General features: G+C 55.3%; 2 protein-coding genes and 1 long non-coding RNA gene across 8 annotated transcripts in view; 2 read left to right on the plus strand and 1 right to left on the minus strand.

The window, feature by feature from the left end:
* Window positions 1-3398, plus strand: part of ZDHHC3 (zinc finger DHHC-type palmitoyltransferase 3) — a 51916-nt gene extending 48518 nt beyond the window's left edge. For 3 of the 4 annotated variants that reach the window (XM_045163913.1, XM_045163916.1, XM_045163914.1), the window contains one exon: window positions 927-3398. In XM_045163913.1, the coding sequence (XP_045019848.1) occupies window positions 927-1193 (267 nt within the window). In that variant the 3' untranslated portion in view covers window positions 1194-3398. The remainder of the gene's footprint in view (window positions 1-926) is intronic. The other variant, XM_045163919.1, reaches the window with a different exon arrangement.
* A 6921-nt stretch (window positions 3399-10319) lies between these two features.
* TMEM42 (transmembrane protein 42) lies at window positions 10320-13833 on the minus strand. The gene is made up of 3 exons (XM_006077486.4): window positions 13572-13833; window positions 11574-11720; window positions 10320-10978 (listed from the first exon to the last, which is right to left on the minus strand). Exons 1-3 carry the CDS (start codon window positions 13761-13763, stop codon window positions 10838-10840), a joined length of 480 nt encoding a protein of 159 aa, XP_006077548.1. The 5' UTR covers window positions 13764-13833; the 3' UTR covers window positions 10320-10837.
* Window positions 13834-13949: 116 nt separating this feature from the next.
* Window positions 13950-14347, plus strand: part of LOC123331013 — a 28954-nt gene continuing 28556 nt past the window's right edge. Inside the window, exon 1 of one of the 3 annotated variants that reach the window (XR_006547399.2) lies at window positions 13950-14233. This is a non-coding gene — a long non-coding RNA (uncharacterized LOC123331013). The remainder of the gene's footprint in view (window positions 14234-14347) is intronic. The other 2 variants (XR_006547398.2, XR_006547396.2) reach the window with 2 other exon arrangements.

Raw genomic sequence — 14347 nt, forward strand, 5'->3', positions numbered from 1 at the left:
GGAGGGGGGAGTGGCCCAGGATTCTCGGGGAAGGGTCATCTTTCCAGATGGTCTCAGGATGGGGGCGGGGGGGGGGGGTGGCGGGCAGCTCACGCCTACAGAGGCCTGAGGGGTTACCCCTTGGTCGTTTGCCACAGGGAAGCAGCCATCTTGGGCACCCTTGGTCCTGTGGAACGAAAGGGCGGGCAGGGGTAGGAAAGGCAGGCCCTGCTTGCTGTGCTGCTCGGCAGCCCTCCCCGCCCTCTGAGAAGACCACCCGCCTCCCCCGGCGCCCCTCCCCGCCCTCTGAGGAGCCCCCCCCCACGAGGAGCCACCCCCCCCCCACACCCTCTGAGGAGCCACCCCCCACCCCTCTGAGGAGCGCCCCCGATGCCCCTCCCCACCTGAGGAGAACCCACCCCTGGCGCCCCTCCCCACCCTCTGAGGAGCCCCGCCCCCCGGCGCCCCTCCCCGCGCTCCTCCCCACCTTCCCACCTTCTGAGGAGCCCCAGCCCGGTGCCCTTCCGCGCCCTCTGAGGAGCCCCCCGGCGCCCCTCCGCGCCCTCTGAGGAGAACCCACCCCCGCGCTCCTCCCTGCCCTCTGAGGAGCCCCCCGGCGCCCCTCCGCGCCCTCTGAGGAGCCCCCCGGCGCCCCTCCGCGCCCTCTGAGGAGAACCCACCCCCGCGCTCCTCCCTGCCCTCTGAGGAGCCCCCCGGCGCCCCTCCGCGCCCTCTGAGGAGCCCCCCGGCGCCCCTCCGCGCCCTCTGAGGAGCCCCCCGGCGCCCCTCCGCGCCCTCTGAGGAGCCCCCCGGCGCCCCTCCGCGCCCTCTGAGGAGCCCCCCGGCGCCCCTCCTCGCCCTCTGAGGAGCCCCCAGCCCTGGGCCTCGGCGCTCTGCTGTGCGGGGGCCCCAGCACGCTGACCCTCTATATCCCATTCTCCCCGCAGGGCATCGAGCGCCTCCAACGAAAGAAGCAGCGCAGGGAACGCAGGGGCAGCTGGAAGTCGGTCAAAGAGACCTTCGGCGGAGACTTTTCCCTGAACTGGTTCAACCCCTTCTCCGGACCGCGTCACCCAAAGCCGCTCAGCGACAGAGACTGGGTGCGACAGGTGTCCTCGGTGTCGGACACGGAGAACACGGAGACGACGACGACGACGGAGGAGCCGTCGGAGGAGCCGAAGAACGAGGACTTCGTGGAGGTGGTCGATGAGTGACGCTGCGGGCGGGGCCGGCACCGGGCCTCGCTGGCGGCAGCCCGGGGCACCTGGGCACCCCATGCGCTCCCCTCACGCCCCTGACCTCCGCCCCCCGCCCCCCTCCCCACGCCGGGCCAGGTCAGGCGGCGGGGGTGGACGCAGCGTGACGGAGGCCGACGAGAGCCCTGCTCTGAGCTCCCCACCCCGTGAGGGATTGTCAGGAACCATCCTCCGAGGCTGGGCAAGCTTCTCAGCCTGCACAGCCTCACCCAGCAAAGGAAGCTCCGTGCAGGGCAGCCCAGGGGCAGAAAAGAACTTGCCTCTGTCCTTCCTTGGGGTGTCTGTCTTCTCTTGAGAAGGTTGGGGCCCAGGCTCCTGGCTTTTGGGAACTAAGGCTGTGAGGTGGTGACGGAAGGACAGAGCAGGGCTGGCCTTGGGAACCTGGGGGGGGACCCCAGCATTAGCAGAGATGGGCCTGGGCAGGCGGCAAGGATCCTGGCCGCTCCCCAGAAAGAGCTACCCCCCACCAACCCCTGTGCCTGTCTTACTAGGAGACAGCCATGGCGGCCTTGGCTGCCTCCGGGGCTCCAGCTTGGTTTGAGAGAGGGCCCCACACATGTGGGACATGCACAGTTGGGCATGAGCCTAAGTTGTGACCGCAGCACCCAAACAGCTCGCATTCCACAGACACCAGAAGCCTCAGTCCGCCCCGAGGCATCCTGTCCCGGGGCTAAGACTCTGTCCACTCCCGGTGGAGGGACAGAGGGACAACCTATGTAGAGCTCCTGGAACTCCAACCTCCCCTGTGAGAACTGCATTTAACTGTCCCTCCTGAAAAGAGTCTAACCACCCACATGGGCAGAACTGACCAGAAAATCTGGCCTAAGAGTCTTAGGCCTGTTCTCCCAAGACAGTGTCCTTTCTTGGGGCATCTCTCTCAAACCATGAATGGGGGCCAGGGCCTGCTGATTGAGAAGCAGTAAGGCCCCCTGTCACACACACAGACCTCCCACACTACGAGGCTGAGCCGGGACCCTGCTCATCCCTTGTGAAGCCTGAAGTGTCCGTGATCATTCCTGAAGGCCTGAGCAGCGCGTCCTGGGTTCACAGTCCCCATTCTCATAGCAGCTGAAGCAGCATCTTTCACAGAGTCCAGCAGAGGGTTGGTGCCCCATGGTGACTGTGGGTAAGAAAGGAGGGCCAGGCAGTGGCCTAGTTCTGGGAGGGCACCCTTGGGCATTCCATAAAGGTGGCGATTGTCAGAGAGACACTGCTGTCCACCCCCAGTGACCTGCCAGGCTCTGGGTTTTCTTGTGGGGGGGCCGCTTCTTTCCTCATCCCAGCTCTAATGATGTCTCACAAGAGGGCGACAACAGGACTCGGGCATTGATAGAGTAGTTGGCAGGGCATGGGGCCTTCCACACCCAGGCCGTAGGCCTCTTTTCTGGGTCCGTATCAGCTTTAATATTTATTTACGGCCACATAAGGGACCCTGGGGGGCTCTGAAGCCTGTTAACTCACCATCTAGGCAGGATGTGGCTACGGAGACCTGCTAGTTTTTATCCTTACCCAAAAAAGCATCCAAGGCACAGGCTTGATGGACTGTACACCCAAGAGACTCCATGCTGGGGAAGGAAAGCCATCCCAACCCCTGGAGTCCCCAGGAGGCCATGGTTAGAAGAAGGGGAGAGGGGTCACTGGTCACTGTTTGCAGACAGCTTCAGGGGTCTCTGCTGAGTCCAAGCCTGAGGTCAGAGGTATGTGCTGAACCACAGGGCCCCTGAGAAATGTCCCTGCATGACAGGTTTGAAACTGGTCTTCCTCTGGTCATCATGGCCTGAAAGCAGAGGTACCTACCAGGCCCAAAGCCACTTCTGCTTTCAGATTGGTGGGTGCGGAGGCCTTTCACCTGCACAGAGTGGGACCCAGCCCCGACCCCTCTCCTCGCTGAGCCCATCTCCCTCCACACTAGACACATCAGACCGTGTCCCAGGAGAGGCACCTGGGCCGTGTGGGAATCACCTGCCCAACCCTAAGCCTCGTGGCCTCGCATCAGCAACCACAGTGGCCTTCTCTCCATAGTGGCTGTCGCCAGTATGATATTCTGCTTAACCCCAAACTTACCACTGGGCAACTGATGACAGAACAAGCTGAGGGCTGCAGGGAGGGAGGCCAGGCACAAGCCTCCACCTCTTTGAATAAAAAGCTCTCTGGTCCACCTCAGCTGCCGGAGTCTCGTGTCTTCATGGAGCTCCCAGTCTAGACCCCTGGGCTGCGTCCTGCCTCTAAGGTCACCTTGAGGACATCTCTAAGCCTCTTCTCTCCCATCTGTGGCCCAGGACACAAGTGTCACATAGCTACACCCTTGTCTTGGGATTTTCTTCCCATGGTATTTCCAGCAGGAAGAAAACTCACCTTTTATGCACCAAGCATTGATGGAGCATCTACTGTGGACATTTGGGCCAAGAGTGCCCAGAACTGAAGGTCCTTGACTCTAGAGCCCAGGCCTCCACCTCTGAATTTCCTGCAAATTTCACATAAAATAGCTCTCATTCAGCCCACATGGTGCTACATGGTGCCTCTGCCACTGTGTGTCCAGTTGGGGTTATGGCCTTAGAGGGAGGAGCAGGCATCCCTAACGGGGTCCAGAACAAAGAAGCCTGATCCCAGAAAGAGACAGTCCCTTGACCTGGGAAGTTTGGAGGATCAGATGGCTCTCCAAGTTCCCACATGGTCCCAGCATAAGACACTAAGAAGCTTGTTCACAGAAAGAGAAAAGTGACCCAGAGGACCACATGGTCATCTCGAAGGCATCGGAGTTTAGTTAAACGTGCACTGATCATCTGAGCAAGTCTCTGGAGGGCAGCACCCAGAGAAGAGCTGCAGGTAACACAAGGGCTTTGTGTTGGCACAGGGAGGTGCCTCCTTCTGGGATGACCACCCCCCCCCAGGAAGGGACAGATCCCTGCCCGAGGGAAGGTGGTTCTCCCTCCTGGGCTGGGCCACCTCCCTGTGGCCAAGAGCCTGTTGGCAGGCCGAGGCCATCTCTCTGGGTCCCTGTGCTCCTGCCCACAGCTCTGCTTCTAGGCCTGCCATATGGGGCCACTAGCATCAGTCAGATGAGGTGGGGGGCTAGGCGGGAGCCTTCATGGGGGCACTCCTTGGGATTCTTCTTTACCCCAAAGGTCAGGATGGGTCACCCTTCTTTAACCCCCTTCTTTTCCTGTAGCTGGTTCAAGTCAGGGCCCTTCTGGCTGGCCTGCCTGCTTTCACACCCTGAGGTTGAGGCCCACGGGGTCACCGAGGCGGCTTTATCCCTGGGGGGTCAAGGAGTGAATGGGAGGTACAGGGTGATAGATTTTAACCTCCTTGACCGTGAGAGGGAGGAACTGAAGCAACAGGATCAGCAAATTCACTGGCCACTCTAGGGCCACGTCCAAGGTGGTTCATAAGGGCAGGCCTTCTTGAAAAGGGAAGCTCGGGTCTGGGGGCATCAGGGGACGCAGAGCTGACCCTGTTCAGCTGTGCAGGGGCCTGTGATGGGCCTGCTGGCGTGAGGAGCAGGGGTGTAGAGGGGGATGTTTTGGGTGTTAAGAGTGAGAGCGAAACGTCTGGATGAGAACAAGGTGAGGAGCCTGTGGCTTCCTTGGAGAAGGTCCAGAGGCTGTTTGGAGGGAACAGGTAGGCAGGGTCCTGCACCAGGAGGGGTGGAGCCATTCACCATCTTCCCCCGTCCCTCCCCCTGCCCCGTGTCAGCCCCCTTGAAGTTTCCTCATCTTAACTTACCATGATCAAGTAGGTGGGACCACTGGCTCACCCACCACCATCACCAGGGGGCTAGGGCTTCTTCCACGAGGAAGACTGGAAATGGCCCCTGCACTGCAGGTGCCTCGAAGGCCCACCAGCTGTGGGGAAGCGCAGGCAGGGGTCATGAATTTTGGTTTCAGGTGTCACAGTTTCAAGTTGCCTGAAGTTGTCAAAAGTCAAAGGCAAGCAGACAGCACGTGGTCCTCAGTCCTGCGTCTGGTTTGGGCCTGGGCTTGGTGTGTGCTGAGGTCTGTAGGAAAGGCCCTGTCCCCCTGCTGGCCCTCGGGCCCCCTCTGGGAGGAAGGAGAGGTGGGAGTGAGGGGCAGAAGTCCTCAGACTTCGGGCAAACACAGCAGAGAGAGAAGACACCTTCAGCAGGCCCAGCCAGGGTGGGCAGAATGCTCTGGTCAGCTGCTGCTTCCAGGGCTGGTGTGCACTGGGACTGAAGAGGTGGTCCCTTCTCACGGGGCGAGTGGGCAGCAGCTTTGGGCTTCTGATAGCCTAGGGTCCAGGGAGGGCCTCTGGGGCTGTGGACGCCTTTGGTTCTGATCACAGACAGCCGTGGTCCAAAACTCAAGGTGACAGGGCAGGACTCTGGGACCCAGGCTGGGCATTTCTACTGTCAATAAGGTGACCCTGTGATTCCACGTGACCTGGCCCAGTGGTTGTGATGCTGTGGTTGGTTGGCCTTTGAATGCTATCTTTCACCCAGCTAGCTCCTGAATCTGCCCTCATATGAGAAATCAAACCTGATCATCTGAAATCTAATGAGTAATAAAGTCTAATTATCTGAAAGCTAATATCTAAGGTTTCCTTGGAAGAAAAGCTATGACAAACGTAGACAGCATATTAAAAAGCAGAGACATCACTTTGCTGACAAAGGTCCGTATAGTCAAAGCTGCGGTTTTTCCAGTAGTCATGTATAGATGTGAGAGTTGGACCATAAAAAAAGGCACCAAAGAATTGATGCTTTCAAACTATGGTGCTGGAGAAGACTCTTGAGATTCCCTTGGACAACAAGGAGATCTAACCAGTCAATCCTAAAGGAAATCAGTCCTGAATATTCATTGGAAGGACTGATGCTGAAGCTCCAATACTTTGGCTACCTGATGCAAAGAGCCAACTCATAGGAAAAGACTGATGCTGGGAAAGATTGAAGGCAGGAGGAGAAGGGTATGACAGCGGATGAGATGGTTGGATGGCATCACCAATTAAATGGACATGAGTTTGTGCAAACTCCAGGAGATGGTGAAGGACAGGGAAGACTCGGGTGCTAGATAGAGTTCATGGGGTCGCAAACAAAAATCCCTAGGCAAGAAATGCTTAAATGTTCAACCAAGGCTCAGAACCGGTCAGAGCTGCCACCTCCTTCCGGGGCATCAGGCAAAGTCTAGTTGGTGATGAGAACAGTCTTCTCAGGAGGAACCTGATGAGAAATTTCTTCTCAGCAGGAACTTGATGAGAAATTTCTTGAGTCCAGATTTTGTTAGGATGCCTTGTATGTGGAATCTGATGGGTCTCCCCTGGCTTCACTGTCCTGGAAAATTCAAAGACACACAACCATTCAGTTGGCAGGGAGTGCTGCAGGAGAGGGGAGGGGCGCTGTGTGAGAAGCCAGGAGTCCCAGCCTCAGCTCAGCCTTTTTGAAGGGTCCTGGCTGGTCCTGGGCAGGGCACATGGGCGTCCACACTGGGTGCTGTGAGAAGTACCTAGGAGCTTTAGATGATTACTAAGGATGAGACCCAGGCTGGAGAGTCAGTTGCAGCCGTTAGGGCTGGAACACGCTGCCAGGGCTGGGCGGGGATGTCAGTAGTATTTCTGCCATTGGGAGCACTGGGTATAAACCTATGAGCTGAAAACAATTTCAACCTCCAACTTGCTGAGTCTGATCCACACACCGATTTTTACAACTTGAATTACTATAGAAGAACTTCACACTGTAGAAGAACAGACATGCTCCTCTAGCTTATTCTGAAAGATCAGAAGATCCAGAAGTACAGTGCTCAAGTTCCTACACAGTCTCAGTTAGCCAAAGTGAGCAGCAGCACCTACTGTTTACAAGGTACCTCAAACATCCCTAGAGACATGACTGCCTGGAGACACGTGTGTTTTCCCCAACTCCTCTCAGGAGGTGGGAGAAATTTTCTGCTAAGCCACTTAGGTGAGGGTGGGGAGTGAAATTCCCCAAGAGAAACTCTAGACACTTAAGTCGTGAAAGACCCCTCACTATCTTTGGGGGTGGGGTGGGGTGGGGGGTGCGGGGAGGGCAGGAGGTGCGCACCTGCAGGAAAGAGTTGCTAAGAAGCTTTTCACTGTAACTTTTGCATCTTTAGAATTTTGTACTACGTGCAAATAATTACTTATTCCAAAAATTAAAATGTTAAAGATTCAGTTGAGCGAAAACTTAAAAAAAATTGCCTATTGATGCATCACTTATTCAGAAAATCTAATTTGGAAAAGCAAAGTGTTATTTTTCTTAGGAGTACACCTGGCCTGAAGAATAAGCCAACCAGGGCACCCCCCAGGGGTCTTAGGGACCCACCCCAAGCCAAGACCGAGCTCCAGGCAGGAGCCCTGTCTGCCTCTAGTGGCTCACCTCTACCGGGAGCTTAGCATACTGGAAAGATACAAATTCCTGAGAGCTGGTCATTTCTTCAGACTCTAGAATTTCTGCAATGATGAAACCTTTGATGATTGGGTCATCATCAAACATAGGGAGTCCAAGTAGGTATTGGAATCCAAGGACACAGTCTCTTCAGATGCTGCCAAAGAGCTAGAGAGAAGGGATGTGGTCATTTACTACAGTCCCCCAAAACGAGTTACCATCAAGCACAGAATTAGATGAAATCTGGATGGACAGAACTGGGTTACTTTGGGTAAGTCTCTTCCTCTTTCTGGAAAACAAGCAGCTGAGCTCAAGATGAAATAATAATTGCGTTATCCAGGCTCCCATCCTGAGTCCATGGAGACATCACCAGCTTTAGGACTTTCTGCCCACTCTCAACTGCCCTGGCTACCCACAAACCTGGTTAGAGTAGGCATTTGAGACGAAATCTTTGCCATCATAAAAGACTTGCAGTGCTACTTCTAGCACCCCTGATTCATGACTGTGATGGACCCCACGCTTCTGGACTAGTAGTCTCTTTGGCCCCCATTTTCTCTGTGCATAGATTCCTTGTAACTATCAAGTGGTAGCTACTTAGGAAATGTTCATTTGTGTTAATTCACAAACCGTGAAAACCACATCCTCTGAAGCAGGGACACATGTGCGCACGGGGGTTATCATCCACCCTTGGACACAGGCAGACCAGTCTCAGGAGGAAGCCACATGGCCTGGTGGTAGGGGGTGGGATCCTGCAAGGTCTCCACGAGAGGTTTGGAACAGTAAGGGTTGGGAGGTCAGACATGGGAGGCAAGAGTTAAGACAGGAATCAAAGAGATGTTCACTTCCTGAGCCAGCTGTGCAGGACTTCCACGGGGCAAATGTGGGACAGTCCTAGCACAAACAATTAAGAACAGGAACAATCGTAAACCACTGGGGACAAATGAGATCCTTGAGCCCACACAGAGAGATTGTTTCATAGATGGATAGATGGTTGATAGATCAGACAGACAGATGATAGACTGGGGTGAAGGAAGGGTTTTGGTTACAGAATATCACGGCCCAGCAGGTAAGCGTGGAGGGAGAGCTGAAGTTGGGAAATGACTGTGAAACCATCAGAGAAGGTTGGTTCAGACATGAGTCATGCATGCACACTCAGTCGTGTCCGACTCTTTGTGACCCTATGCACTGTAGCCTGCCAGGCTTCTCTGTCCATGGGATCCTCCAGGCAAGGATACCTGAGTGAGTTGCCATGCCCTTCTCCAGGGCATCTTCCTGACCCAGGGACTGAACCCGCATTTTCTGCATTAGCAGGTGGGTTCTTTACCACTGAGCCACCTGGGAAGCCCCAGCATGAGCTGTCAGTGGAGACTAAATTGTTGCGGGCATGGCAGGGAATGACAGGAATGATTTTCATGAGGACCAGCATATTTGCATGACCTCATTTACTTGTTTACTCCAACGAACTTTGTCCTTTCTGAAATGAAATGGGGAGGAGTTGAGATGCCTCAGGGCGTGTGAAGCAGCAAAAGCTGAGATGCTGGGTGACACAGCAGAGACTGAAGTAATGCAGACACAGCCAGGGCACACTTAAGAGCCTTAAAAACCGGAAGAGCCACAAAAGGATGCTCCAAGGAGCCTCCCAAGAGGACCTGGCTGTGATCATGCCTTAATTTTAGACTTGAAGCCTCCAGAACTGTGAGAGAATACATTTCTGTTGGGTTAGCCACCAATTTTGTGGCCATTTGTTTCTGCCCTAGGAAAGGAATTCAGGGCACAGAGTCCATGTGTAGCACTGGAGCGTCCCCGCCCGCTGCCTCCTTGTGGCCCTGCAGTGTGACTCAGCACCCTCATGCGGGTGGGCTCACAAGGTCAGAGCAGTGTTGGGACTGCAGGAAGCCATACCTCAGCCATAATTTTTATTTTTTTTAATGCTTTTGTTTTCTGTAGTTATTGCACCTGGGTGGGTGGAAAAGACTGAAATGTCAACTGCTCGTAATGTCATATCATAAATGCTGGGGAACCATCACGATCAGGGTAAGCTGTGAGGGAAGTGTTGGCAGGATACGACTTCCTTGTTTTTTGCCACCAGTGGGCGAGTTGGAATTTAAATCCTATCAGTATTAAAAAACAAAACCAGTCTGCATAATGGATGATGTTTGCTGTAACTTCTGCCTCTTGGAGTCTCAGGAGAGAGATGACAGATGGAGACACGCTGGTAGGGTTTTAAAAGGCAAAGTTGCTCTTATACCAAAGTTAGCGATAGTTGCTAAGGCTCTCTTGTGAGACCATCAGCCTATGACTTTTCAGCTTGTGTGCGGATTTCTGGCGGCAGGGGGGCAACTGTCCAATCAGGACTCAAAAATGACAAGACGGCAACTTCCCTGGGGCAGGGGGTGGTCCAGTGGTTAGGACTCTGTGCTCTCACTGCCAAGGACCAGGGTTCAATCCCTGCTCAGGGAACTAAAATCCCAGAGGCCAAGTGGTGCAGCCATAACATAACATAAAATATTATAAGAGATATGGACAGATATGCTCCTGAATTTGAAGAACACTTGCCTGGGTAGAGTCAGGAAGGAACTGGCAGGCAGAGAGTAGCCAAGTCCCAGGCCTGGAAGTGGGGATGGGATTTCAACTTCCCTCTGAGAACTACAGCTCACCCCAGTTGCTCTTACTCCAAAAAAATGAGGAAAGGAAAAAAATCAGGACAGAATCGAGATCACACACCTGGCAGCTTAAACTTACAAAAACAAGCATTTATTAATCCAGTTTTTCTTCTCTTGCTTTAATACAGAAGCATGAGGCTGATGGTCTGGTAACATTGATGTGAAGCCAAAAGCCCAACCAGTCCTGATTCCAAAATCCCGTGACTGGCCTTTGTTAGGCAACAGGATTGCAGTTACAGTGTGGTCTCAAGTCCATACAGGAAGCTGACCAACCCCAGGGTCTCCTGCACCTGCCGGGGCCTGCTTGGGTGGGCCGGGAAACATGAGAATCAACAGCACAGTGCAGACGGATGGAGGCGGCGGCTTCGGGCAGAACGCTGCCGAGCTGTACTTCCCCTGACAGAAGCTGGAGCTGTCCACCCACAAGGCTTCTTGGTCATGGGCCCGCTTCCCTGGGCAGCATCCTCCTCTGGCCCGGGGCTGGAAGGCTGCGCACCCAGATCGCCCTGGGCTGCGGTCCCCACACGCCAGCCCGAGCCTGAGCCGCCATCACTGTCTTTCCAGCGGGTCTGCCCGGCCGGCTGGTGCTACCGCTGCTTGTGCGGAAGGGGCTTCCTGGGCGGTGGGAGCTCCCTGTGGATCAGGGTGAGTCCACAGAGGATGAGGAACACTCCACCCCACCACAAGACCTCCTGGCACTCTCCGTACAACACAAAACCCAGGAAGGCCTGTGGGACAGAGACAGCTGTGAGGCTGGGTGGACACGTGCCTGCAGGGTGGGTGGGCACCACCTGACTCCCCTGTGGCCAAGTGCCTCCCAGGGCAGGAAGAAAGGTCTGGAGCTGGAAGTCTTGGGCCTGAAACCCAGCTGTGATCTTCAACAAGGCTCACCTGTAGAAGTGGGGCGGGTGCCTCCTCATGCCACTGGACCAGCAGAGGGGACAAGAGAGGCCAGCAGAGGCCAGAAGCCAGGCCCTGCACATGGCCGGCCCAGCACGCCCGCCCTGCTTGGACTGCACGCTGACTGGCTCAGCCCCACTGGGAAGGAAGAACCTCCACCCTCCATGTCTCCTGCCTGAGTTCACAGATCCTTGTGGAGCAGCAAACAAGCAGGCTTTCGACAGCTGGACTTCCTTGCCATCTAACTTGAGAAGGTCACCAAGTTTGAGAGGTTGGAGGAGAAGCCACAGGGAGTCAAGATACCGCCCAACCTCTGCTTCGGTTCCTGTCCCTTCTCCTAGGTGGGAAAGCAGGTGTTGCCCAAGGACAACCCACCCAGAACCCAGGTTTGCGACAGAGGAACCATACACTCAGGCTACTCACCGAGTTGAGGATGTTTGAAAAAGTCACTGTGACAGATGCAATGGCTGAAGACATAGACAAACTGAGGCCCCGGCTAAAGAACGTCCACATCAGAGAATTGGTGGAAGCCATCATAATAATGCCTAAGATGCAGAAGCCCACGTTCACCTGCAGGAGAAAGGGTCACTGCAGCCACGGTCAGCCCTGGACAAGCTTGACCAGCAGCCACCCTTACAGCCACCCAGGGTCACAGTCACTGCTGGCAGCCGGGCCACCACAGCCTGGGGGTCCTCAGAGCTTTCCTGCATAGGACTTCACTTAACCCTCAGCCAGTGGCACACTCATTTAACAGCTGAAACAAACTCAGAGAAGACATTTATTTGGCCATTGTACTAACCATGTGACCTTGGGCAGAAGTAAAGTGCTAATTCATATCCAGTTATCGTCTATTGAACACCAGTCTGTTACGGCCCCACAGTGACCAGCACGGTGGGGGAAGTTCAGTCCCAGTGGGCCAAGTAGTTACCCCCAGTCTGAGTAAATGAGGGGCAGAGTCCTCACATGCCAGAATCAGGGAACACAGGAATTGGTGGTCTCCCTGCTGTCCTGTGCAGCCTATAAGCCACTCAATCAGGTCCCACCAGACATTCTTGAGCTTTTACTCGGTAGCAGGCCCTGGGCTAAGTGTTACAAGTACAGTTTTTATTTACTCCTTAACTTCATTTTACAGATAAGGAACCTGAGGCATTAAGGAGCTTGCCTGAAGTGCCACAGCTTGGGGGAGCCACCAGGACTCAGGCCCAGGCAGTGGGACTCCATGCTCTGAACTAGGACACAGCATGGGAAACCACACCTGGGAGTGTCTGACTAGTGATCCCAGGCGTCACTTGGAGAACATGCAGATTTCACTCATTCGTTTGCTTCAGGAGAGTACTGAGAGAACAGAGGATCTTTAGAAGCCTCCTACACAAAGGACGTGCGGACCCCTTACTTGGTTTTGAGTTATTAACCTGCGTGCAGAGAGCCGCTTCCCCTGGGGATGGCACCCATCTACACCTCCTCTTCTTTCTCCTAACAGTTTTCCAGCAGCTGAATATATGGTGTCTTGAGGAAGGAGTGTCTCTATAATTTACACAGAAGCCCCGTTATGTGCCAGCGGCAGCCTACTTATGTCAAGGCTTATGAAGGTCTGCTGCACAACTGAGAAAACGAGAAACCTCATGGGTCATGGTCACTCGTCTTACTTTGACCACTTACTCCAATGAGAATTACACACGTCAGGATACCAACCTCAAGCATGGCAGTGCCCACTGGATTAGCCCTTAACAGGCTTAAACCTAAAGAACCAGACTGTCTACTGTCTCAGTTGGGGACTAACCCTGAGCTGCAGCAGCTGCAATGAAAACTCTACCAAGCAGAACCTGGCCTATTTGACTTGAGATGGGACCTTAGCAGACGTGGGGAGGCAGTTCAAGAGTTCTCAGCATTGGGGAAATATCCAGAACGGTTGTCTCAATCTTCCTTTTATAGGACATCCCAAATTCCCAAGTTTCCTGGCAGGTGGGTTGAACAGTCAAAACACCCGTTAAAGACGGAGTTGGGCAACAGGCTTCTCACCTTAAGAGTCACGTGGAGAGAAATGCTCAGGCACAAAGGGCTTAAAATGAGAGGTAGAGAGTGGATGTAGGAGGTGTGCGTCTTCCCCGAGAGTGAACTAGCCCAGTCGGAGGACAGATTTTTGGGGTCCCTGGTAAGGGAACATGCCTCAGTCCCCAACGTCTCTTACCACCTACATTGGACGAGGGCTGGACTTGATTCCGAATCGAGGTATGCTCGTCTGCCCCCGCTGTTCTGCAGCGCCCGGTTACGGATGGGCCCCCCAACCCACCCCTCAAAACAGACCCGCGGGGGTCGGACGGCCCCAGCGCCGCCAGCGCCGCCCCGCCCCGGAGCCCCGCAGCGCCCCTCCTCCGCCTGGCCCCTCCCGCCGGCCCACCGCAGCAGCGCCCCCGGCTCGACCTCTCTGCCGAAGGCCAGCTTGGCGGAGGCGGCGGCCAAGGCCCCGAACGCGCCGGCGCACAGGCAGTTGAACACCCCCCAGAAGCGGCGCCGCATCGCGCCGGCCTGGAGGTGCGGGGGGAATCCGGCAGAGGTGTTAGGGTAGGCGGCGGCACACACCCCGCCGCCTCCGGGCAGCGGTCTTCCCGCCATGGCGCTCGCAGCCACCTCTCGGGTTGCCAGCCAGCGGCTGGGCCGGAGGCGCGCGACGATTGGACGGCGGCCTCACGTGAGCGCCGCACCACGTGAGTGGGATGGCCAATTGAGGCTCCGGGATGGCCTCGAAGGGCGGGGCCGCCGCAGTCTTCCTGGCGGTGGTCGATTTTCCGCGTTAGAGTTAGGCTTTCGCGGGAGCACTCCTGCACCGATATATCCAAGGCTGACTGTGGTCTCTGTAGAACAACTCCTCGTGACTCAGCAGTTTCAACCCCTGTTACTTGGTGGGGTCCAGCATCAGTTTCCCTTAAGAATTGTTTAAAATGCCTAATCCCAGGTTCTGCCCCACACCCATTGAATCAGAATCTACATTTTTAACAAAACCCCCAGGAGACTGACCTGCACCTCCTAGAAGCACAAAATGGAGAGATGCAGATGGGAGAGGGCGCTAGAGATCTGCAGGCTCAGTAAGAAAGCGGAGTTGGAGTTGAGGGCTGGGGAGGGAGGTTAGGGCTTCTGGCGGCTCAGATGGCCCAGATGGTTACATGCACATTGTAGGAAATTTTGAAAGTATAATTAGA

This window comes from Bubalus bubalis, chromosome 21, assembly GCF_019923935.1.
Source record: "Bubalus bubalis isolate 160015118507 breed Murrah chromosome 21, NDDB_SH_1, whole genome shotgun sequence".
Taxonomy (NCBI): Eukaryota; Metazoa; Chordata; class Mammalia; order Artiodactyla; family Bovidae; genus Bubalus; species Bubalus bubalis.